At 42.0% G+C, this 26,879-nt stretch overlaps 1 protein-coding gene across 1 annotated transcript in view; it reads right to left on the minus strand.

Annotated features, from left to right (window-relative positions):
• LOC122810654 (glycerol-3-phosphate acyltransferase 2, mitochondrial-like) overlaps positions 1-26,879 on the minus strand; it is a 938,290-nt gene that overhangs the window by 799,731 nt on the left and 111,680 nt on the right. The window contains exon 5 of the mRNA XM_044082227.1: positions 9,885-9,955. Coding sequence (XP_043938162.1) covers positions 9,885-9,955 — 71 coding nt within the window. The remainder of the gene's footprint in view (positions 1-9,884; positions 9,956-26,879) is intronic.

Consider the following 26,879-nt stretch of genomic DNA (forward strand, 5'->3'; position numbering starts at 1 on the left):
AAAAAGAAGAGGGTATGTGAGATACCCTTGTCTTGTTCCCCTAGTTATTTTCAGGGGTTCAGACATATGTCCCATCAACTTTACCTGGGCTCTGGCTTGTCCATATATGTATAACACTAATTTTTTAAACTGATTTGGAAATCCCAAAGCCAACATCTGGAACAAATGCCTTTTACTAACTCAGCTCTCTTTTCTGTGCATAGTAATTAGTATTCTTATTGTACTAGGTGTTCTATTCTCCACAAACCCTGTTTGATCAGAGTCCAGCAGATACTGTGGTGCTCCTGCAACCTTTTTGGTCACTATTAGCAAAAACGTTTTATAATCGTGCTTTTAGAATCATAACTGGCCTTTATGATGCCACCTTGACTCTCTCCTCTCTTTTATTATGTCTGCAATTACTCATTTTATCCAAGATCTTGGGCAATCCCCCCTTTTCAAGCTTCATTAAAGAGAGTTTTTCATTTTTTTATTATTTTTCCACCATTCAACTGCCATATTTCTACTGTTAGACCCTGGTGTTTTGTTTTTCTTTTGTTTCCTTAACCCTTATGTACTTTCTCTTCATTATTTCCCCTGTTAATTTAGCCGAATCCTCTTCTGTTAGCTTTTTCAACTGAATACTGTTTTCTCACTCCCTTCATCTTTCAGTTCTGTGGCATATAGAGCATGATGATCATCCCCAAGTATTACTTTTTTTTTTTTACATATTCCTTATAATTTTCTAGATCACATATTCTTAACTGCAGCACTGATCTTTCTACCTTCTGTTGCTTTAATTTTGCTGCTAGTGCCCTTACTGATCTTAGATTCATTGTCTGTTACAGTTCATTGTCCCTTGCCCCTTGTGCACAAATCCTATCATCTTTGTCCGTCTGAATTTTCCTCTTCATTTCTTCTGACTCTTTTTCATGTTCCATCAGATTTGTCCTTCTTAGCTGTAGTTTCATTAATTTATGAAAAATGTCCCTTTTCTCATTTAATAATTTTTTTCTTGACTCTTCTCTGAGCTCCCATTTTATTGTATTCCAACGTATTCCAGTCTCCCTCCTCTGTATTACATTACTGAGGGTGCCCTTTAGCCATATACTAAACTTTTTGCTCTTCGGCAACTATATTGGGAATTTTCAATGCTCCTCTCCTTCTACGGTTAACTCAAGATATACTTTAATTTGTACAAGTGCATGATTAGAATGCAAAGCTGATGCTACATATGTATGCTTTTTATATTATATGTGCTCTTCTGATATATATTTTGCCTATCCTTGACCGGATTTTTCATTTGTGACTAAAGTTTATTATTCCTTTCTTTTTCTTTTCCACTGTTGTCCCCCAACCATTCCTCAGACCCAGTATATTCAGTAGTAGTTTTGTATTTTTTCATTACTCCTTTTCTGTTTTCCTTCCTCCTTTCAGCAGTGGTTTCCCCACTTTCTATAACCATAGTCCATCTCCATCTATAACCAACATACCTTCTTTCACTTTAGTTATCTTTAACACTATTTCCCATATTACATTAAACTACTCTCCTGGTGGTACACACTGCTGCTAATGTCATTTTAGTTCCTCTTACTTGCTCTTTCCAAAATGTTAAACATCCATCTTCCCTACTATATAGGTAGTTGGTTTGCATCTTGTCTTTTATTTTAATATGACTACCACCCTTCTCCTTCCATCTTTTATAACATCCTGGGCCGTAACTGATAGTCCTGTTCTTTTCAACTTTTTATGCTCTTTTTTGTCCTATTTCTTGCAAACAGAAAATATCTGCTTCTGCTTTCCAAAGGTGAACTATTTATTATTCTCACCCATTTCACTGGGTTCATCAGGCTATTAAAGTTCCACATCCTTAATTTTAACCTAATACTTGTCTGTGCTGCTGTCATTTATCATATGATTTCACTTTTCTTCCTTCCTTTCTAGTCTTTTTTTTTCAAATTCCCACCATCCCTGGTAATGGTCTGATGGTTCTCCAAGACAGAGCAAACTCAGAAAACTGGCCTTTCCTGGGAAATTTGGAGGTGTAATTAAGACCAATGTGATGTTATCGACATAGCCTGTGTCACTCATCCCTTACTCCAAGGATGACAAGCAAGGAGGGTTAGTTAAAGAAGCTTTATTACATGAAAACCCATCAGGATGGATAGCAGCTTCAGTAATTATAAGTGAACTGATTAAGAGATAGAGCTTACACACGGACATGCTTACATTACATCTTAACACAAAATGGCACTCTGTCCCTGCACATGTGCTCAGTAATCAATACATTTAGTACACACCCACAAGAGGTTTCTTAAAGAGATATGTTCACTGATCTACATCTTCCTTCTTAAACAGAAGAAAGCAGTTAGGCATGCATCAATATATACAATCAGAAAAGAAAACACAATGATCAGATTACTCACATTATCATGTTCAAGTCACTGTATATCTGGAACATGATCTCGACACTCTACCAGCTCTTGTGACATAACCATCAGGACGGGACTTAGTAACAGGGACATGTTTCGGTGAACAGCTCATCTTGGGATTCATCACATGAATGGAAATTGCTTCTGGAACTTTTTCAAGAACTGGAACACCAGACAACTTACCCTAAGATAAAAAGCCTTTCTCACAGGCTATGTGCTGTGGTACAGGCTCAGACACCAGCATTAAATGCTTGCAATTCTGTCTGTATTCTGATCCTTATGATTCCACAGTGTACAATCTCAGCTCTGGGCAGAAGTTCTTCACGACTCCAATCTGATCAAAACCTTTGGAATTTTGTATCCTTACCACTTCTTCCTCTCTTAATAGATTCAGTGGTTTGCTGGTCTTATCGGAGTAGTACTTCTGGGTTAAATGCTTCAACAGATTGGCTGTCACTAACCTGTTCTTGACACATGGAACCAACAATTAACTACTGACGGGTAATGTGGTTCTCGTTTGTCTCGACAGAAGTTTTTGAGAAGGTGAACCAAGTTGTATCATGAGGACTATTTCTGACATTCAAGAGATTCAGGAAAACATCACTATTGCCTCGTTTCGACTTCTCGAGCAACTGCTTTGTACTTTGAACGGAAATGCACAGTTCTGCCAAACCATTTGAATGTGGATACTCTAAGCTACTCGCGACATGAGTAAAGTCCCACTGTTCTGCAAATCTTTCGAACTGTTGACTTGTAAACTGCATGCCATTGCCATAAGTAACTTTGTGTAGAGATCCATGCACTGCAAAATGACGCTACATCTTAGGAATGGCAGTAGTGGATGCTAGATTGGGAAGCAGGTCAATCTCGAACTAATTGGAGTAAGAGTCTACTAACACCAAATAATGTTGACCATTCCACTCAAACATATCTGTGGCTACTGTCAACCAAGGTAGTTCACGAATCTGGTTTAGGTGAACTGGTTCTCTCTGTTGATGTGGCTTTGTATTATTACATGCTGAACAAGTATTCTCTCAATATCTTGTGAAATAGACGGCCAAAATACTAGTTCTCTCGCTCTTTTTTTGGTAGTCTGTTCCCGGGTAACCACAATGTGAAACAGTAATGTAGTTTTGCTGCAAGGACTTTGGAACAATAACTTTAGGACCTTTCATTATAATACCATTGTCAGACACCTCTGGAGGTAAACTGGACTGCTTTGATGGCCATCCTTCCTTGAGAAAGTGGTTGAGCTTTTGTAAAACTGGATCTGCGGCTGTGTGATCTCTCAGCTCATCAATACGTGTAGAAGAAAAATTTCTCACTTGCATGACTTCAAAATCAAATTGCTCATGGTCATGATGCTCAGTGGTACTTCTGGGTGATCTGGATAATGTATCAGCAAGATGAAGTTTGCCTTTCTTGTAGACATGACTGAAATTATACTTTTGCAATTTCAACATCATGCATTGCAATCTATCTGGAGCTGAATGTATAGGCTTTCTCAGGATAGTGGCTAGAAGTTGATGATCTCTTTTGATCTGGATAGGTCTGCCAGACAATCATGGAACTTGGAACATGCAAGCACAACCGCCAAACGCTCTTTCTCTACCTCAGCATACTGCATTTCAGCTTGGGTGAGAGTTCTGGATGTATAAGCAACAGGTTGATCCACTTGTAAAATGACTGCGCTAAGACAAAATTTTGAAGCATGACATGAAAGAGTAACTGGCTTGTGGATGTCATAGTATTGGCGAGTAGGTCTGGCAATTCTCCATTTCAGGACATCAAATGCTCTCTGGTGTTGTTCTAACCAAGAGCAAGATACATCTTTACGTGTTAGTTCTCAGAGTGGTGCAGATATTTGACTCAAGTCTGGAATGAACTTGACTGGGTAGTTCACCATGCCAAGAAAACGCTGGAGGGCTTGAACATTGTCTGGAGCTGGCATCTCAAGAATGACTCTTTGCTTAGAAGGGTGTTGCAGTACGCCTGAACTGGCAAATAAATAACCAACGTAAGTGACTTCTCGTAACCTGAATTTGCATTTCTGTGGGTTGAGCTTAATATTTACTTGATGTGCCCTTTCCCAAACTTTTCTAAGGTTTGTCATGCTCAGCTTCAACATTATCTCCTGCCAGTATGTCTACTATAATAGCACAAGGATACCCAGAAAAAATTTGTTCCACTGCATGTTGAAAGACTTCACTTGCAGAACTGATCCCAAATGTCATTCTCAGAAATCTGTACCTTCCAAACGGAGTACAGAAAATAGTGAGCTACGAGGATTTCTCGTCAAGCTGAATTTGCCAAAATGAACTCTCTGTATCTAAGACAGAAAAAAAAACAAACAGTGTCATTTGGCATCAAGGTTGCGACTTCTTCGACTGCATGCATTGGATGATGTCTTTTTAGTGCCTTGTTCAAATCTCATGGATCAATACATATTCTGATGTCATCTGAGCTTTTCTTATGAGCTATCATCATGGAAGATACCCATTCAGTCGGAGTTTCAACTGGACAAATCACACCTTGTTGCACCATTTTATCTAGTTTGGCTTTAGCTGTAGTCTGCATAGCTATTGGAACTTTTCTGGCTGGACTGACATCCAGGTCTAACTTTATGGAGTACACAACAGAAGCTTGCCTTGTTTGTCTGTGAAAAGATTAGCATAGGTAGAAAAAACAAATTGGGCAAAATTAGAACAGTGGTCTTTTAAGCTAACATGGTGGACTTCTTTATTAAATTAAAGCAGTCCCATTTTCAAAACATCTCTGAGACCTAATGATGACTGGACGTGCCTCTTGACCACATAAAATAATAAGCCGTAACTTCTACCTGCAGAGTAACATGGAAGCACTACTGAACCTTCGGTTTGAATCTCTTCACTTTCATAAGCAACAAGCTTTGCACACTTTGTCAAATCAAGCCTTTCACCAGCACTTACTCTAGCAAATGTTTCAGCAGACAAGACTGCACTCTGAGCCAGTATCAGCTGTGAGCTCTATGGGTTTTCCATTTATCTGAACAGTATAAAATACTTCATTCTTGGCCCATAAATCAACTGCATTGACTGTCTCACAAAGCACCGACACACCATCAACATAAAGAGTAGGAGATGACACATGACTGCTGTATAACTGATAAACTTTTTTCATAAAATGATTCCTTCTAGTAAAAGAGAGCACACATTCTTTTGATTTACAAAACCTTTTGAAACAATTCCATCTATTATATTTGCAGAACTGCTGACCAAATGCTAAGCACTCTTTTCTTTTAGATTCATGACTGTTACTACAATTATGACAGTTGGCAATGAAACTAGGTCGGGGCCCTACTTTGGGTTTGCTGACTCACTCTTATGCTTCCCTGAGGCTGTGCGGACTCAGGAACTTGCTAGAAACCTCTGATGTTTACCAGTGGGTGTGGCGGAGACTACAGTTGCTGCCACGTGCCTGGGCCTGTTTCTTTTAATAACATACTATCAACATGAGCTTTGCTGCAGTAACTTCTAAAGCTATTCTCATTTGTAAAGCATATTTGTGTGCGTTTCTGTAAGCTCATATATCTGACAAATCTCAATGGCCTTATTCAAAGTTAAATCACTGTCATGAAGCAAAACCTCTCTCACAGCATCATCTTTAATATCACACAGAAGTCTGTCCTTTTATCAACTCATCCTTTAAATCACCAAATCTGCACATTTTAAATTTATTTCTCAGGTCAGTTGTATATGCTGCAAAAGTTTCACCAGGCTTTTGATCCCTTTTGTAAAATAAGTGCCTTTCCATTGTAATATTTGTCTGGGCGGTTACACACTTCTCTAAATTTACATTTTAAGCACTCGGGGTCTTCCCTCGACTCAGCCTGTACAACAATATGATGGCTTTTCCCCTCCCTAGCATAAATAGCAGGTACATACACAAATGAACATTCCCTTTCTATGGCTTCTGAGCCTGCTAAATTAAGTAGAATGAATGCCTTTGTACAATCATCTTTATCAGAAAATGCAGCTTGCATAAAAATGTCGTACTCTTGCTCAAACACACTTTAGTTTTCAGCAATATTATCATCACATGCTAGTGGAAAAGGTTTTCGAAATCCTTCAGCCATGCCAACAAAGTACATGTGTTTCTGCATCCACTGAAATACGACCCTTGTAATTATGTACACATAAGTTGCCTCTCTGCAGCTTGCAGTAACACACAAATGCACAATGAACTCTTCGAAACACTGTACTTTGCGACATATGTTCTGAAATTGCTATAGTCTGCGAAGTAACTTTACTGTAACACTGCACAAACATGCAAGCACTTCATACACTTCTGATAACTTGGGCAACCTCAGTTAATACGAAAAATACAGAATTTCATGCAATTTGGACTTTATTTCAAACATTTTCCATAGTAACGTAAAAAATTCTAGCAATATCAGACATTTCAACTTATTTTAATATAATTTAGAGCGGTCTGTATGCTTCATTTCATATTTAGCAAATAAGAAATAGTTTGAGCAAGTTTAACATTAGAATTTTGTTTCTGACCTGTTTTTTTTTTGTAGATTATACATGCAGCACGGACAGTCCACTTATATAAATACAACTCAAACTCGAGAAACTGGAGTTCTTTCTGGGCATTAGATATGCCACTTCTAAAATCATGTCCTTTAGAAATCCGGTTCTGACACCACGTCGCCTCTCCCTTACTCCAAGGATGACAAGCAAGGCAGGGTAGTTTGTTTAAGAAGCTTTATTACATGAAAACACATCAGGATGGATAGCAGCTTCAATAACTATAAACAAACTAATTAACAGATAGAGCTTACACACAGACATGCTTACACTACAACATCTTAACACAAAATGGCACACTGTCCCTACATGTGCTCAGTAATCAATACATTTAGTACATACCCACAGGAGGTTTCTTAAAGAGATATGTACACTGATCTACAGCCTGTTTCACTGGAAGATTCATGGATGGAGCCATGCATGACGACAATGCTCAACACTTGACTGCTACCCTCATCCTAAAAGTGGGACCCTTCATCTTGGGGACCCAAAGATGGCGTAGAAGAGCACAAACATTGGTGATGGCATCACAGTGCGTCTCCACAATATTCTAACCTCATTTCCTACTCTGCAAACCTCTGAAAGACTGCCCAAAGATGATCTCACCCCAAAATAACACATCCAGAATTGTTAATCCAGCTCATCATAAGCAGAGGTAAGACCAAGTAATTTCATAAGCAGCAGAGAGATTACTGAGCCCAATGTGCAGCTGTAGCAGTACCAGCACAATTAAAATTACAGTAACCTGTATGACAGTCCACTGAGGAGGATGTCCTGAATGTCTCTAAGAAACTCCTTGAACCCAGAATAAGAAAACTCTGCCAACTGTTCTAGCACCTCTTCCAGAAGGGAGGTTTGTGGCTGAAGCAAGACAAAATTACAGGACCCAAGGCCAAAGTCAAATAATAAAAACCTATGCAATGTTTTGGCTTCCTTATTTGGCAGTAAAGTGAAAATGGTGCTATGAACTGTGGGACCAAAGTTGAACCAAAAAGATCACATAAGAATCTGTCTTAGGGTGGTCTGACAAAGTAGACTGACATTCTAACAATGACTTAGAGGGCCTCTGTCTTTTAGGAGGACAGAAGTAGAATTCTGATGATTCTATCCTGCATAAAAATCCTCTCTCTTGACAGATTTCACTGGATGGATTGTGATATCAAGAACACAGATATGAGCTTGGGAGCTACAGAACTTTCAGAATTTTGTAGAGCTGCAGCTATCCGAAGGGGGAAACAGTAAAACTCACAGGTTCATAGGTAGGTAACTAGGCTGCCTGAAGGCATTTATAAGCCTAGCTAGAATGTGTTGACTTTTGCCGCCCCCTTACATTAGTTCCCTGTTCCTCTATCCAGCAGAACTACTGAACTGATCCCCAGGGTAAACTTTGTTTCCCATCCACTCGTCAAGGCTTCTCTTGAAGAGTGTTAGCAAGGAGCTCTGTCTAATGTAGATTGGAATCTTGTTCCAAAGCATGGGAAGTCTCTGGGACAGGAATCTATTCCTCCAGCACATCTTATTTATTGTTGTTGTGAGGTTTAGATCCCCAGAGCATGTGGCTCGAGGGGATAAGGTTTTATTTAGGTGGAGCATGTCCATCAATTCTGGGTTGGACATGGCCTTGTATGTCAGACAGAGATCACCTCTGAGTAGGCGTATGCAACAGAGTACAGCTGGATTTTCTTCAGTCGAGCTGCATAGGGCATGAGACCAGTGATCCTCTTGGTGAGGTACTTCTGTGGTCTTTCCAGCTGTTGCAGGTGTCTTGTAAGGTACATCCTAAATGGGGCGTTGTACTCTATGATGGGTCTGATGAGTGATGAGTACAGGGGGGCACAATGACCTCTTCTGATCTAGATGCAAACCCTTTTGTGATTAGGTGGGACACAGAAGGATTTTCTAACCACTTTAGCAATGTGATTATCAAAGGAGAGATTACTATCTACTTGGGTCCCCCGATCCCTTATTACGTTTTCCATATTTAGGGGGCTACCACCTATGTGGTAGCTTGTGGGTACTTTGTTTTTTCCAAAGGGGATGACTATGCACTTTTTGGCATTTAGCTTGAGGCCATGATTTCAACACCAAGTATCCATCTCAGTGAGACCTTTTTGGAGGATGTCTGTGTCAGCAGGCGAGTCAATTATAGCCCCTAGTTTGCAGTCGTCTGCGAACTTGGTCAGCCATAGTCCTCCTGTGCTTGCCTGTACCTCTGAGAATACAATGTAAACGGACTCTTCCAAGTCAGATCAAAGATAACAATAAGAATATGAATAAAATAATGAAAAAAACATGCGGCATGACTGAAGATAGCCCACCAAGGTTTCGCATTCAAATTTGAAAACAACTGTATGATTTATCAAAGAAATCAATCAGAATTCACAAACAATAAACATTTTAACTCCTCGACAAAGTGCGTCTGTGCTCCCTTAACCTCTGCTACTTGTACATACTAATTACAAGATCACTGTTTCTCATAGTAAGCGGTGATCACTGATATATTACAATTTCAGAAACAGTATATAACAAAACAAAATAGCAATTCAGTATTACTCCATACCAATGTCCAACATTTGCTATGTGATGATCAGCCCTTCTCCTGACAAAACTAGTATCCTGCCAGAAAGAAAGGCAGAAGTCCATGAATAAGCATCTTACTTAAATACCCTGCTCACTTCTTAAGTTGAGTACACCATTCCTTTAATAGTGATAAAATGCTATGCAATGTTAATATAAAGACTGCAAATCATAAACAGATTGGTTTGTGGCTCTAGAAAGTTCTTTGTATCCTGCAATATCTCACCACATCTGAAAGGACCAGACAAGATTATCCAAAAGTGTATCACAGCAGAAAGTAAACAAACATGCACAAGTGGATACTTGGTTTCTAATTTTCTCCTACCTGTTTATGCCTATAAAGCAGAAGGCAAGACAGCAAGGCAGTTGGCATAATTGCACAGCAGGAGACAGCAGCTGCGAACAAAAAGAAATACCATAACAGTATAATAAGACAATGTCAAGTTCAAATCCAGCAGAAAAATCATGCCAGCAAATGTGGAAAACTATGTAGTACAATGCTTACTCTGGCTAAAAGATGGACGGGCTATATGAGAGAACACCTGCAAAAATCTGTCATGACTATCAAAAGCAAAGAGCGTGGCACCAAACTGAGAGGTGGTGACAAGGTCATGTAGAAAAAATGGATAAAGGGTTGATGATGATAGGTGAAACTACTGTTCTTCATATGCAGCTTAATAATACTATTTACCATAAGACATTTACTGAACTGTTGCCTGGGATCTACTGCTTGCCTGCTTCAGTGTTTACGAGCTAAACCATGATATACAAGCTGCGGTGCTCCACATCTTTCCCATACAGTAGCAATTATGGAATGTCTTTTGATATCAGGACTCCACTTTTCATTTCGCATTGCTCTGTTGGTCTTCCCTCACACTTCTGCCTAATAAGCCTATGACCTGCTGTTTGATAAGCAGTCCCACAGGAATTGCAGCTCTATAAACTTTTTCCAAAAGCTGATGTCAGTTGCCAGCTATGCAGAGTTCAGAGGAGCATGAACACAATGCAACGGTGACAGAAACAGAAAAAAAAGCACTATTAGCAGCAAACTAGAAAACTGGAGGACCTGGAAAACAGGGCTAGAATAAACAATGTAGGAATAATAAGGGCATCAGAACAAGTTTTGGAGACGGAAAGAATGTTGCTGGAATTGTTGAGAACAAGATTTCATTTACCCAGCCTACAAGAGATGAGAAAGAATCCACAGAGCTGGCAGAACAGGATGAGGAAGAGGACAGCAGAGATGTACATCAAGTTTATAACTGTGCAAACATAAGTACTTACATAACATTCCATGTATGTTGTCAATCTTCATTTATCCTTGACATATGGGCTTGGTTCCAAGCATCGGAACTGACTCGGCTGTTACTACAGCCCATGAGAACTAAAAACTCACGAGCTTAAGTCCTACCCAGAATGCTCCACTCCAAATTATCTCAGCTCGAGTTTGCAGATAAACATGACTTAAAAATAATCCTAACAGCACTTTTACGGAGACCATATCTAGTGTCATATATGAAAAAACATACAACTAGGACCAGATTTTGTTCCAGCAGGAGGTTTGAATGGAAGGGGGATGGAGGGTGGGAAGTCCAGGATAAATGAAGATCGACAACACAGATGGAACATTATGGCAACACATAACTTCTTTATCTGATGTTGTCGATCTTCATTTATTCCTTGACATATGGGATAGAGTCCCCAGCTACCTTATGTCTTGGGAAGACTCATGGAAGGATATTCCTGAGCACCACAGAACCAAAGGACGCTCTTCCCTAGATAGCAAATAAAATTTGTAATGAGTAACAAAAGTATGTGGAAAAGCCCATGTCACAGCTGCCCAAATATCATCCATGGAAGTCTTAGAATGAAAAACTCCTGAAGTAGCTATTGCTCCAGTAGAATATGCCTGACAGGCCCATGCACTTCAACTTTCCTCTTGTTGTATATGAAGGATATACAATCCTTCAGCCATCTAGATAAAGTAACCTTGGATACTGACTTACCCATTCTGGTATTTGAAAAGGAAACAAAGAGTTGGTCAGATTTTCTAATGTCTTTCATTCTACTGAGATAGAATTTCAATTGTCTATGGACATCTAATAAATGCAAAGAGTATTCACCTTTGAGAAATTGGGAAAAAAAGACTAGGAGATTGATTGACTGATATTTGCTTCTGACATCACCTTTGGCAGAAAGGAAGGGTTCGGCCTCATGGAAACTCTGTATTTGTGAAATATGGTGGTTTGCAAGATAAGGCCTGAATTTCTGAAATTCCTCTGGCAGAAGTAATCGCTACCAAAAAAATAGTCTTCCAAGATAAAAATTTTAGGTCGCAGTTAGCAGCAGGTTCAAAGGGGAAATGAACTTTCGTTGGTAGCACTAAGGTAAGATCCCAGGGTACAAATGGATCTTTATAAACAGGTTTTATCATCAAAATCCCTTTTAAGAACACTTCGCAAAGTTTGTGAAATTAATGAATACTGTTTGAACCCATTATGAAAATTTGAAACAGCCGCTAGCTGAACCCTAACAGTAGAGGAAGAGGCTTCTTCAAAGAGCAAAGCTAAAAATTCTAAGAATTTTTTTGATAGCAGCGGAGAAAGGATCACTGTTATTGTTATTGTCAATAGCCCAGTAAGAAAATCTCTGCCATTTACTTTTGTAGAGTTTTCTAGTTGAGGATTTGTGTAAGGCCATAAGAATCTTACAAACTGGGGAAGATAGAGCATTGTGCCTAGCAATTAATGGAACTGGAGAAGCCAAGCTGTGAGCTTGAGGTTCTGAAGGTTTGGGTGAACTAATCCCTCTGGATGGAATAGATCATCTGGATCAGAGTTCAGAATATATGGTCGCTGAAATCAGATAAGGCCAAAGCAAGGGGAACGAAATCTGTCGAGGCCAGAATAGAGCAATGAGGATTACTTTGCTCTTCAACCTGATCACTTTCTTTTAAAGGAAGTGGGGTAAAGGCATACAGACTTCCAGAGGGCCAATCATAGAAAAGAGCATCTCTCGGGACTTCCCTGGAGGGGGGAATCAGGGAAAAATAGCTGCTGCACTTGTTCAGGGGTTATGCAAATAGGTCACAGCAAGGCTGACCCCAGTGATGAAAAATTTTCCTTGCCACTTTGGGACTGAAAGTCCACTCATGATGCAGGAGAATGTATCTGCTCAGTTTGTCCGCTATCACACTGGAACTCCCCGGAATATGCACTGCTATCAGAAAGCAGCTGGAAAAGATGATCCACTGCCAGACTCAGAGCTTCTCGACAAAGGGAATATGACTTGGTTCCGCCCTGCTTGTTGATGTACCAAACTACAAACATAATGTCCATTTGAGCTGCAATTGTTCCTGAGGGAAGAGCAGTTTGAAAGGCTTGCATCGCTAAAAGCAGCTCCAGAAAATTGATGAGCAACGTTGCCCTCTATAGGGGACCAAGTGCAGTGGCCAGTTTTGCCCAGATAATGCGCCCCACACCATCTGGGAGGTGTCTGTGGTCACTATGGCTTGGGGTTGAGATGGAACAATGGGATGGACCAAGAGAATTTTGTCTTACTGAATCCACCAAGCCAGGTCTTTCCTGCAACGATTGGTAGTCAAAATCTGATCTGATATCGGCTGATACAGAATGGAGCACTGAGATGCTAGACACCACTGAAGAATTCTCATGTGAAATCTTGCTACAGGAACTAACGTAATGGAAGCTACCATCGAACACAAGGTCTGCAAGACTAGTTGTGCAGCTACACTCTTGTTTCTGATTATCTTTTTCACTAGGGCCTTGATCAGATCTTTTCCAATCTTTGATAAAGAAGGAAGGCAACGCAAGTATTGATATTTAGCACCACTCCTATGAACTCTAAAGTTTGTGTTGAAATCAGTTGTGATTTTTTGTAATTTATCTTACAATTGATCTTGTAATCCCAAGGTTGGTGCAGGACTGGAGAACGTACTTTCTTGCCTCTTCTAGTAGATGCCTGGTGGAAGCAGTAATGAGCCAGTCGTCCAAGTATAGAAACACATGAAATCCTTGCAGTCTCAAGTGAGTTCCTACTACTGCCATGCATTTGGTGAACACCTTGGGGGCTGCGGTGAGGCCAAACAAAAGGCAGAGCTCTGAACTGATGACTGGCTCCCAGCCAGAAGCTGAGAGATCTCCTGGAGCGCGTGTCCATTTTTATGTGGTAACACGCATCCTGGAGATCTATCGAGCACATCTAATAGTCTTTTCCCTAGAAATGGGAGAAAAGACTGAACCATGACCATCTGGAATTTTGTCTGCTGGACGGACTTGTTCAAAATACTCAGATCCAAAATTGGTCTCCAATCCCCTGCCTTCTTTGGTACTGAACAGCATCTTGGTACTAAAAAGCATCTTGAATAAATTTCAGACTATCTGGTCTGGTGAGACCTCTTGGATGACTATTTTTTGTAGCAGGAATTTCTAGTACTGCTGGTTCACACTGACTGGGTAGAACATCAGGAATTTTGTTGGAATTGTTTGGAAGAGAAAGAAAGGGTATGGTGTATCCTCTGGTTATAACCCTTTGCACCCAAAAATCTGAAGCCAGGTGTGTTACTAGAAGGATAGAAGCCCCCCGACTGCCTCCAAAGGAAAGCAGCAGGGCCTCCTTTCAGGAGCGCAGGTAGGGCTTGCCAAAAAAGGCGTTCCTGGAACCATGATTTTGCGAGCCACCTTTGCAGTGTGAACATTGTCTTCCATTAAAGGTCCCCCTCTGCCCCTGGGACAGCCACTGCTATGTGTGTCCTGTAAAGGCCCTTGGTACTTTCTGAACCACATTTTCCCACTCCACTGGTTCCTGGAGTAAAATTGCTGAGGAGTAGAAAAACATACACCCACTGCAGAAAGGGTTTTTCCATCTTTCTCACACCTGGATAAAGTTTCTCAAACTTTAGGGCCACAAAGGGATGATCTGTCAAAGTGTGCACTGACAAATGAAGACTTGAACGGCTGCGCAAATTCTCACAAGCGCATCCAGGCATGTGTCCTAATGGCTACCCCCGATCCCACTGCTCTAGTTGTTCCTTCAGCTGCATACGCTATTAGCCTCATGGACAAATTAGAAATGGACTCTAGGGTGGTAAACTGAAAAGCAACCTTATCTTGGATCTCTTCAGATACGGCTCCCACCAGGGTATCTGATAGCTCTTTAATCAAATCCTTTTGAAGTCTCGTGATGTGTGCCATAAAGTTCAAAGACTTCAATGCAAAGGTCGATGAAGCGTAAATCTGCTTTCCAAACCTATCCATCATTTGAGACACTCTAGTGGGAGGATGGATAGTGGAATTTTCCTCTGCCAGTTTTTTTTTTGTGGCCGCCGCTACCACCATGGCATTTACTGGTAATACCTTTGCCCAAAACAGATGGTCCTCTAGTGCAGTTACATTTTGTCTGGCCTCTTGGGGACACGTTCTATAGAGTCAGGAGCCTTTCACACCCGCTGCAAGAGCAACTTAATGAGCTTGTCAGCAGATTTATTAACCCAAGAGGTAGATGATCAAGTGCCAAACGCCTGGAGGTACAATGATGTCTCCAAAGAAGGCTTTTGGGATGTCCAGCCACCCCTCTGTTCAAGGATCTCAAGGATGTCTCCAAAGGAGATGTCTTCCGGAGGTGACCATGGAGAACCCTCAACCTCATCAAAATCAGTGCCTTCGTGATTGATTCCTCTGTGGAATCTAAGTGTTTCATCTTACATTTCGTCTTCTGAGGAACCTCTTCAGTGGCGTGATCTGGGGAAGTATCAGAAGAAAACAATACCTGAATACGTGTCTCCTGTGGCGTTGGCACTCACTATCCAGGTGTTGAGACTGGAGGAATCTCTGGTCAAGGGGAAGGATCGTGAAACTGCTCTGACAGGGAAGGAACGGACTGAATGCCCACAGTGGACAACATTGTCTTCATGACCTGGAAGGCTGCCCCCCCCCCTCCGAACAGGGAAGGGAGCCCAGAACAGAGAAAGACTGCATTGGAACCGCTCTGAAGCCAGGGTAGAGCTAATGCGTGCAGAAGCCCCAAAGTGCAGAGATGGCTCCGGGGAAAAAAAAAAAGTCAAGTCCCGCCCCTCAGGGCCAACAGCATAGCCACAACCCCGAGAATTCTCCTGATCCGACAGAGCTGAAGAACTCTGGGTAGAAATCGAATCTGGAGAGACAGATCTCGGACCTTAAACAGCTGGCACAGGAAAACTTGGAGCCAGAATCTCAAAGCATCAGAGGAGGTTAGAGGAGGAAGAGTAGGAAGGGTCACAGGAGGGGATCTGGCACCTAAAGCAGCTGGAACAAGGTACCTGCAAGTCCCCTTGCCACAAGGAGCTGATCACCCAACCTCAACACGTCCATTTCTGTCAGGGTCCTTCTGGAACGGATTTACTGGGTAAAGGGGGATTTCAATCTTCCCAAAAATGGGCTGGGTAATTCACCAAAGGCATCTATGATGGGGAATATCTGGGTCAGAGGTCTATCCAAAAAAGAAATTCAGGGCATTCTGTTAGATCCGAAGATATCAGTGCCAAAATAGAAGGAGCCAAGGGTGTTGGCTCCACAGGCTGGTACAATATTAGTTCTGATAACTTCAGCACCAATGGAGATGTCATTTTGGTGCCAAAACTGGCACTGATGTAGCCTTTGAAGAGACTGTTGGTTCCGCACAGACAGAGAGAACCGCAGTTTTAAGTTTTTTGGTTGTCAGTGCAGAGGAAGAAACTGGTACCGACTGACTCCTCTTTTTTGGTTTGTCTAATTTGGAGGATGAAGATGATGAGGAAGGGGAAAAGCTGCATCTGTTTTGCTTTTACCACAAAAAACAGACAAGGCCTCCTTAAAAGAAGATTTTTATCATCACCTTTAACAGCAATTTATTTTTCCTTTCTACCAGGGCCCAGTGACTAAAGGCATGACAGATAGAACAATCCTTTAGCAAGTGCACTGGGCCCGGGCAACAGACACAAAGAGAATGCCCATCAGAATTGGGCATATTACGGTCACACACAACATTTTTTATACCCAGAGCTTCTTTTAACTTTGTCAGCCATAATCTTATACCACTAAAACACAAACAATTAAATGAAACCAATAAAGGAGAAGGATAGAAAGACTACCAACAACAGTAGAAGAGAGCACCGAAGGTACAGAAAGCTACCAGCGATAGTAAACACAGACTACAGCAAGTGTAGGAAGACAATACCAAAGACAGAATTACTTTCACTACTATTTTTTTGGAACGAAAGGGAAAAAGTAAGTTAGTACTACCGAAAATGGTAGTCACAAAATACACTTAAGTGTATAAGAGAAGGAAGGGGAGGAGATGTAAAGATTACAGAAGAAAAGGATAGGTTGAAGAAAAGATCAACAAACTATACAATAATAAAAAAAACTTACAGCTATTCAAAAAAATTCAGAATACAAAAACACCCCATCGCTCAAGAGCAATTTGGCGATGCTTCCTTCACACGAAGTGGCAAACGAAATCTAAAGCAATTTTGAGACTAGCATTCTGGGTAGGACTTAAGTTCGAGAGTTTTTGGTTCTCACTGGCTGTGGTAACAGCCAAGTTGGTTCCAATGCTTGGACCCGAACTGGTAAGTCAAGGAATAAATGAAGACTGACAACATCAGATGAATAAATTATGAGATAAACCTGAACACTTAAAATGATACCCATTTACAGTATGTTTTTAAAATTGTTTAGTATAATCTGATCCATTGCTCAAATGGAGAAAAAAAAAATGATGGCAAAATTGCTGGGACCACTAGAAATCCAGGCAATTCCATGGTACGGAAGGGAAGCAGGCACAGGTTTCACACAGATGGAGAAGCATAAGGTTTTGTTACTCAGAGAGCAAACTGGAATAACAGACACAAACATATTGAAATACCCCACTGTAAATGGAATGTCATGAATACCATCTGACAAATGTACCCATGGAAAAGAGGAAGGAAAAAAAGAGTGATATGTCGACAAGATGGTACAGGGAAAGGAGGAGGAAGACAGAAAATATGAGGGGAGTGCACAAAAATGACAGAGAGAAAAACAAGAGTTGGTCAAAGAAAATCCATCAGGAGTGTCAGACTGCAGCAGAAGCAGGAACAGATACATAACAATCAAAAGAGGAGAATCCTGGCAAAGGGAGACACTGCAACTGAAGTTACAGGGAATTCAGATATCCAGTGCTGGACAGGTTAAAGGAAGAGAACAGGAACGTGAAATAGAAGAGTGACAGAAATTCAGTCCAGAGGAAATTAATAGGAAGGAAGCCATCAACAGTAAGACGCCTTGTCAAACAGGGAGAGATAAAAGAATAAATAAGAAACAATATAAAGGAAAACTGAGAGGATGTACTCAGTAAATTCCACAGTGTGCAGGGTTTTGGTCATGCCTAATGCCAAAAGAAGCAAGATATAGAAGTTAAGGAACGAACATGACAAAATGGGATAAATGTGAATGAAAAGCACTAATGGGATCTATGAACATGGGGCACTAATCAAAGGTTAAATATATACTAACGCATTGTTTTCCAGCAATACTAGAATGAATACACACAGAGGAAAATGGTTTTACACGTTGAAGGTTTCTGACAAACACTGTAAGAGAAATGTGTAGTACAAAGAAAAGGGGCACAGATGTGCAGATTTTTGTTAGATCAAGTGACACCCTGGCCCCAAGTGCAAACTGGGAAAAAGGAGTTAAGGATGGATGGATCTTTCTTATATTACATCTTTTATAACTTCAGTATTTTCATATAAATGTATTTTTTTCTCATTCAAACAATTGGCAAAAGTGTGGTGGTAAGTGAATGTAAAACGGGAGAAGCAGAGAAAGAAAATTATGCAAACACTACTTTAGGGCTCCAGCTTAATGGATTACAGCAAAGTGTAAAAGAATGGATGAAACTGTCACAAAAAATATCATGCACAAAGGAAGAAACAACTACCAAAAAACAAAATGGTAAACAGCACAACAGATAGACAATCAAGGGAGAAGTGAAAGCAGGAAAGACAGGGGGAAAAAAAAAAGTGGGGGCAAGGTAAATGACTCAAGTCTAGATGTGCTCAAACTACAGGATGGAGAGTGAAAGATCCAAACCTATCAAAGAAGGATGGAATGAATGCAGGAGAAGGTCAAAGGACAGAAGGTCCAGCTCGGCAGAGAAACCCAGGAGGGGACAGCTGACCAAAAAAATCAATAATGGGGAGGGGGGCTAATATAACAGAAGGAAAGTATAGTTGTGTACACTTACCATAAATGTAGATGTTCAAGTGTATTCACTGCTGCAGTCATCACATTTGTGTTTATCCTTGCCAGGGTAGCCCTCGGCCGGCCCGAATACCAGAGCCTTAGTATTTCTGCATCGGTTGCTGTCGCTTCAGTACTGACACCAGGTCGTCAGTAGTATAAAGTAAGGCAGCTGACATCATTACATCAGTTTTTCTTGCCCTAACCTGTCAGGATCCCCCAAGTAGGCGGCAGGTTCTGGTGGAAGAACCCCACCAGTAGAAAGTAAATACCAATAACTCCCTTGTAAGGAATAAGAGAAAACAGGGGCATGGAGGGAGGGAAACCAGGACTGCAACAGTGAATACAGTCAAACATCTACATTTATGGTAAGTGTACATAACAGTACTATGTTCTTAGTGCTTCAGTGTTGCAGTCATCATATTTCGGTTGATTCCCAAAGCCGAGGAAAAGGGTGGAGGCAGTCAAGGAAACTAAGGGCTGGCTAGGATGCCCTGCAAGACTACAGAGGCAAACCCTGCCCTGGATTTGGAGGAGAGAGGAAGATGGTAGTGTTTGGTAAAAGTGTGAACAGATGTCCAGGTGCCAGCCTCCAGGATGTCATTGATGGGGACTCCTCTGAGGAAAGCTGCAGAGGTGGAGGCTGCTCTGGTGGAGTGAGTCCTGACTCCCTTCGGGGGGAGGATTTCTGTGCTGTTTATAGCAGACATGGATGCAGTGTGCTATCCATTTGGAAATGGTTTGCTTGGAAATGGCTTTGCCTTCCGCCCCAGTAGCAAAGCTAACTAGCAATTTTTCAGACTGTATGACGGATTTAGTCCTGTCTAGATAGAATCTGAGCTGTCTGTGCACATCTAGAGTGTGCAAGATCCTTTCCTCCTTGTTCTGGGGATTAGGAAAAAAGGTGGTCAAGTGAATGGATTGGTTGAAAGTCACATTGGACACCACCTTGGGCATGAAGGATGGGTTAGTCCTGAGGGATATCCTGTCAGCATGGAGGATGATTAAGGGTTCCACAGCCATGAGTGCTTGCAGCTCGGAGACTCTTCTGGCTGAAGTGATGGCCAGAAGGAAAGCAGTCTTCCAGGAGAGAAATTTTAGCTCTGCAGAGGAGGCTGGTTCAAGGGGGGGGGGGGGGGGCAGGGTGATCTTTTCCAACACAACGTTAGGGTCCCAAGCTGGGGTTGGTGCTCTTCTGGGTGGTCTCAAGTTGCTAGCCCCTCTTAGGAACTGCTTGATTAAAGGGTGTGAGAAAAGGGGCTGCTCAGTGGGAAAATGAGCAGAGACAGCAGAGGCATGATTTTTTAACAGAGGGAAAAGAAAAAGAGAGGCCAGTGTGTAGCAGGTCAGCTAAGTAACCCAGGATAAGAGGGAGGGAGGGAGGGCTGTGCCATATTGGCTCCCTTAGCCTGAATCCAGGTGCAGAACCTTTTCTATTTGTACGCACAAGACTTTCTAGTGCTAGGGCATCTGGCCTCACATATAACATCTAGAACCTGTTTACTGAGATCGGCAGCTTGATCGGGGTTTAGGGAATAAGCCAAGCTGCCAAACTGAGGGTCTGCAATTGGGGATGCATGTATTCCCCTTCCCTCTGGGTCAGGAGGTTTGGAATCTGAGGAAGATGGCATGGTGGCAGAGGGGACAGGCCGCTCAGCAAGGGGTACCAGTGCTGGCGAGGCCAGTCTGGAGCTATAAGAATTGTCTTTGGTTTTTCCTCCCTTATTTTGGGTAGTACCCTGGGGATGAGAGGAAGCGGAGGAAAGGCATAGACCAATAAACTGACCCAGAGGAAGGACAGGGCATCCACTTTCCAAGCCATGCAATGATGCTCCCTGATGCAGAATTTGCTGAGCTGATCGTTGGTGTGGGAGGCAAGGAGGTCGACCCTCAGGGTGCCCCATTTCTGAATTATTAGGGTGAAGTTTCTTCTGTTGAGCTGTAACTCATGGAGGTCCAAATTATTTCTGCTTAATTGGTCTGCCAGAGTCTCGAGAGAACCTGGTAGGAATTGTACTAACAGGTGGAGTTGCATGGCAGAGGCTGTATGCAAAAGGGTCATAGCCAGCCTGCATAGGGGGTAGGAGTGAGTTCCTCCCTGCTTGTTGATATACCACATCAGAGTGGTGGTGTCTGTTTTGATGAGGACAGCCCCCGTGGAGAGAAGGGTCTTGAAAGCTATCAAGGCTTGCTGGACAGCCATCATCTCCTTTTTGATGTGCAGAGGGATTTGCTGTGGGCTCCATTAGCCCTGTATGCACCTGCCATCCAGGTGTGCACCCCAGGCACAGCCTGATGCGTATGTGGTGAGGGTCTGGGGTGGCGTGCGGTGGTGATAAAGGTAGTCCCTTGTTGTGGGAGCATGCTGTTGCCCACCAAAGAAAATCTTTTCTGACACAAGGAATTATAGGTATAAGTCTCTCCAGGTCTTGAGAATGTTGACACCAAAGGCTTTTTAGGTACCACTGAAGTTTCCAGGGTCTGCTTCATGTTGTCGTAAGCTGACAATATCGAGTCTGATATTGTCGGCACGACAATATCGAAAGTGAAGAACATCGTGCAAGTAAACGGAAATCTCCGTAAGGGGAGATTTCCGTTTACCTTAATGTAGTGCGGTCTTGGAGTTGGTATATTTAAGTAGGGGGGATGTGGGGGGTGCATGGGGGCTTGCCCCCCTGCCTACGCCAGTTAGTTTTTTTTTTTTACGTTATTCAATGTTTTACTTAATCGATCAATAAAGTTCGACCTTTATTGATTCGTTTAAGTAAACTTTCGATAACTTGATATAGACACAGTTTCCTCATATGCAGTCTGGCATATGGAATGAGTAATATGCAAGATGCCATGAACTCCAAAGCTTGCAGGATTTTCCTTTCAGATAGCTGGGATCTGGTGGCTTGTTGACAGAAGTAAGCTGTCAGGAAAACTTGCTTTTCTGATGCAAGGAAAGCCATCTGGGATGCTGTGTCCAGGCTTGCTCCCAGGAATATAATCCTTTGGGTGGACACCAGTTTGGATTTCTTTTCACTGATTGTGTACCCTAGGGAGGTCAGAAGGGGCTTAACAAAGGTCAGGTGCTTGAGCAGCTTTTCCTGGCTGCCTGCCTGAATTACGCAGTTGTCTAAGTATGGGTTAATATGGATATTCCTTTGTCTGCAAAAGGCAATGGCCGGAGCCAGACATTTTGTGAAAACTCTGGAAGCAGTGGATAAGCCAAAGGGAAGCGCAGAGAACTGAAAGTGTTGAGATCCTGCCCTGAAACGGAGATATTTTCTGCATGTTTCCCAGATAGGAATGTGGAGGTAGGCCTCCTTTAGATCTACGGTGGCTAGCCAAGCATCCTTGGACAGCATGGGTAGCAGCTGCTGGAGTGTGAGCATTCTGAATTTTGGGAACACCAGGAAGGTGTTTAGAATGGATAGACTGAGGATAGGGTGCCAGATGCCCTCTTTTCTGGGTACCAGAAAAAGTCTGTAGTAGAAACCATGGCCTTTCTGTTCTGCAGGAATGTGCTCTACTGCCCTCATAGACAGCAGGGAAAGGAGTTGCTTTTGCGCCTCTGCCCACTGGTTTGGAGGAAGATCTGTGAAGCCTTTTGGGGTTGGAAAGGTGTGGAAAGAAAATTTGTATCCCTGGGACACTATGTTGAGAACTCAGCAGTCGTTGGTAATGGTGGCCCAGGTGCTTGAGTGAAAGGAGAGTTTTCCTCCTAGAGGTAAGTGAAGTTGGGCAGAGGGAGGGGTTGGGGTAGGTGAGTCATTGTGAGTTCTTGCCAAGGGGATGGTGATGAGAGTAGTGTCATTGAGTTTATTCAATATATTAATTCTTCCACCAGTTTTTTGCGATTCACTTACACATGCTGTGTGGATAGAGTGAATTATTTGGATTTGACAATTTTCAAGGATGGGGAAGGATTGGCTAGTACATTATACAGGAAAGACAGCTATTCCAACTCCTTTTTACATTTTTCCAGTTGCCACCCCTATTATCAAAAAAGAGGGGTGGCAAAGGGACAAATGGTACGGTTATCAAGGATAATCAGTGATGATACCCTTTTCAGACAGGAAATGTATAAGCTTGTGGGTATGTTTATGGATAGGGGGTATCCACTTAATCTTTTACTAAAGGTAAAAAGGGAAGTAGTTAGAAAAAGGAATACTGTCTTTGTGCCTATATTGAGAAGTGAAGTTAATGTGGTGAGTAACATGGATTTGAATAATATGGACAAGGGTATAGGGAATGATAAATCGTGCTTGATCCTTAATTATAATGAGAAGGCCACTGTTATTGCAGCATCGGTACGTGAAGTGTGGAATCACTGTTTAGATAATGACACTAAGGATATAATTGGGAAGGTACCTAGGATCATGTTCAGTAAAGGTGTGAACTTAAAAACAATCATGGAGAGAGTACCTAGGGTTAGGAAATCAAAAATGTCCAAGTGTGGTAGCTGTAGAGTTTGTAGATTTATCAGTGAGGGTACACACTTGGTTATAAAAGGTTTTGATCGTACAATTGCCTGCCCTGGTCAGTGTAATTGTAACACAAAATATTTAGTTTATGTAGCTTCTTGCTTTACGTGTGACGCATTCTACGTAGGGATGACTACACGTAGACTGCGTGACCGAATAAGTGAGCATGTACGCAGTATAAAGAATAAAGATGCACATAATGCTTTGTTTATACATAGCTGTCAATGCAAGACTTTTAAAAAATTCTTGTTTTTTGTCATTGACAGAATATATGAGGACCAAGGGGGTGACATTACCAATAAGGTGGCCCTGTTAGAAGTTCAATGGCAGGTGAGATTAAACGCCATGAGGTTTCCTGGTATTAATGATTGTATATCCATCAAACCAGTGTTAAAACAAAAAGCAAGTTGTATTTAATTAAATGGGTGATTGCATTGTATTATGCTGTATGCATTAAATTTGTTTACAGAGTCATTCCTTTAAGGTTTTCAGGTTGAAACATGTGCATTTACATCCATATATTTGCATGTTTTTTAATATAAAGGTTTATAGGTATGTGATTATGTGGTATATTATGTAGTTGAATGGTTGTGATTCATTTAGTGTTTGCATGGTTGTTATTTATTTTCATTATTGTATTAGAATAGGTTCTGTATTTTTAAATGGGTTGAGGCAGTGCTTAGGCTCATTGGTGCATTCAAAATGTGATGTCATTGATTAACAAGCCTTAATTATTGTATAAATATGTTAATTGTGATGTTCTAACCGACTCTGAGGATGCCTTTTTAGGTGAAAGCGCTTAGTCGGTGGATGTATTGGTGAATAAATTTTCCTGTTTTTTTATTGTTGGTCCTGGGTTCTGTTTCCTGTTGTTGCCCTTCGTTATTATTTTTTGCTTGCGTGAAAGGAGAGTTTTCCTCCTAGAGGTAAGTGAAGTTGGGCAGAGGGAGGGGTTGGGGTAGGTGAGTCATTGTGAGTTCTTGCCATAAGGGGTGGCTTAAAACTCCCTGGTTTTGAAGTGGAGGTAGTCCACTGCTTAGATCTCTGAATTCCCTGTGGCTGCTGTCGGTGGGGTCCGATTCCCCGGGGTCTGGCATGAACTGGCTTAGTGGGGCAGGAAAGGACCAGTGCTTAGTGGGACAATGCCTGCTGAACCTGGGTGGCTGGACCTGTAAGAAATCTAACTGTCTGCATAGAGTTTGCTTTTTCTTCCATCTTTTTTTAAGACCTCTTCTGCCTTAGTGCCAAATAAGTTGTCTTTGTGCAAGGTGGCATCCAACAATTTAGATTTGACATGGTCTGGCAGGCTGTTCCTTAAGCCATGCATGCCTTCTAATGACAGCTCCAGTGACTGCTGCCCTGCAAGAAGCTTTAAGGGCATCAAAACCACAGTGCAATGTGTGTTTAAGTTACTTGACTTGCAGAATGCATCAACTCTTGTAACTCTTTAGATTCTGCACAAGCAGGAAAGGAAGACATTTTTTGTTTGAGGAGTTCCAGGGTATGCTGCTGAAATTTTAGCATATGGAACCAACAATTTAGTGCCCTGATAGCAAAGGTAGCTGAGGTGTATACTTTTTAACCCCATCTGTCTAGTGCTCGGGAATCCCTGTCTGAGAGGGTGGAATTTCTTAGCAGAGGTTGCTTTAATCCGTTTAGGCCCTTGAGAAATTACCTCAGGGTCAGCAGTAGGATTTTTAAAAAGATATTTGTGAGAGTCAGGGAATCTGTAGTACTGGTCTGGTTTACTGGTTGCAGGAGGGAGGGAGTCAAGAGTCATCGAGCTGTATTCCAGAAAAACATCTTCCACAACATCCAAGACTGGAGAGATGGCCAAGGGTCTGTGCTGCGGAAGATCCAAGAATTCCCTGAGTTTCTTTTTAGACTGAGAGTAGTCCTGACTCTCCCATTGGAAATGCTCCCTTAAGGTATGAAGGGTTTCCCCAAACGAAAAATCCTCTGGGGGAGAGGCTGAAGGAATGGAATCCTCTGCATCAGAATCCTCATAAGTAGAAAGTGGTTGCATGTCTTCATATTCAGATGCTTAAGAGTCATCTGACTCTTCTTCAGACAAAACTACAGGGGACAGATCTCTTTTCCTTTTGGAGGGGGTAGCTTGGCTTCCCCTGATCAGCATAAGATCTTCTGCCATTTTAAGCATTTGGGTCTGAGGCAAGGAAGCAGGTGCCTGAGATGGGGTCACCGGTTTCTTGGGTGTGGTTCATACCCTGGGCCTAAGAAACTCATTTTCAAAAGAACGGTAGACGCGATAGAAGTCGGTTTGTGTCTAGAATCGGTAGTGTGAAGGTGCTCGGTGGCTCCGGACCCATCCAAGGTAGGGACAACTGCAGGATCCTTAGCTGAATAAGTCATGCGACATACCGGACTCTGAAAGGGTCTCGGTAGCGACCTGCGAATCCAGAGAAGCGGGCATCAGGGGCTGCGAAAGCGCATCACTAAGGACCGGGGAACTGGCGACTAGCTTAATGGGAGCGTCATCGGTAGGTTTGGACCTGTGTGGTCTGTCTCTGTCTTTATCTTTACAATTTTTTGGAAGATCTTTTGTTGGATGGCTTACGGAAGCCATATCGGAGTTCAGGGACTGTAAGCGTACATATCTACCTACAATAAGGGCCTGAAGACGGATAGTTCTGGCATTGAACAAAGCACAGAAGCAACAGCGGGGGACGTCATGGTCTGGGCCTAAACAAGTGATGCAGTAAGAATGAAAGTCTCGGTGTGGTATTTTCTTTCCACAAGCGAGACAATTAACTTTTTCTGACATTGGTTAATGGAAGACAAAAGGATCCCCAACGGGGTACTTAGCTTTAGAAGACTTCAGCTTGAATTTGGTAGATGAAACTCGGGTAGTGGCCGACCGGCACTTGTGCCAACTGCTTCGGGCTCCACGGCAAGAAAGACTGATGTAATGGCATCAGCTGCCTTACTTTAGACTACTGATGACCTGACGTCATTATGAAACAACAGCAAATGACGCAGAAATACTAAGCCTCTGGTATTCGGGCTGGCCGAGGGCTACCACTGGCAGGGATAAACCAAATGTGATGACTGCAACAGTGAAACACGAAGAACATCTGAACATTGACCAAAAGTGGTAACCTGGCACATGTGGGGCTGGGCTTGCTCAAAAGGAAAAATAGGTTCACAGAATGAGCAGAGTGCAGGGGGGGATGTGGTAATGGCTCCAGGAGATCAAATCAAAAGTGAAACAGTGAGGGAAGCTCATAAGCCCAGAGGATCCTAAGGGAGAAATACATAAAGGGTATATCATCTTTTCTAGGTACTGACATGGTGCACAAAAGTGAGTGGAGTGACTGCTCATTTGGCAAGGAAAAATACATTTATTCCCCAAGAATGGATAAAGATGACTTTTACAGCGGGTTATATGAAGAGTGGAATCTGATAAAAACAGATGGAAGGAAAATCACTGGAAGAGACTTCAATTTCACACTAGGACCAAGGAATGACAGGCTCACTGCCAAAAAGGAGTATAGCATAAAGATAACAAAGATGAATATGAAAGTAACACAGTGAAAGAAATATGTGGAGGAATAGGCATTCTGAAAA

Source organism: Protopterus annectens, chromosome 9.part0 (assembly GCF_019279795.1).
Source record: "Protopterus annectens isolate FY-2018-M chromosome 9.part0, PAN1.0, whole genome shotgun sequence".
In the NCBI taxonomy this organism is placed as follows: Eukaryota; Metazoa; Chordata; order Ceratodontiformes; family Protopteridae; genus Protopterus; species Protopterus annectens.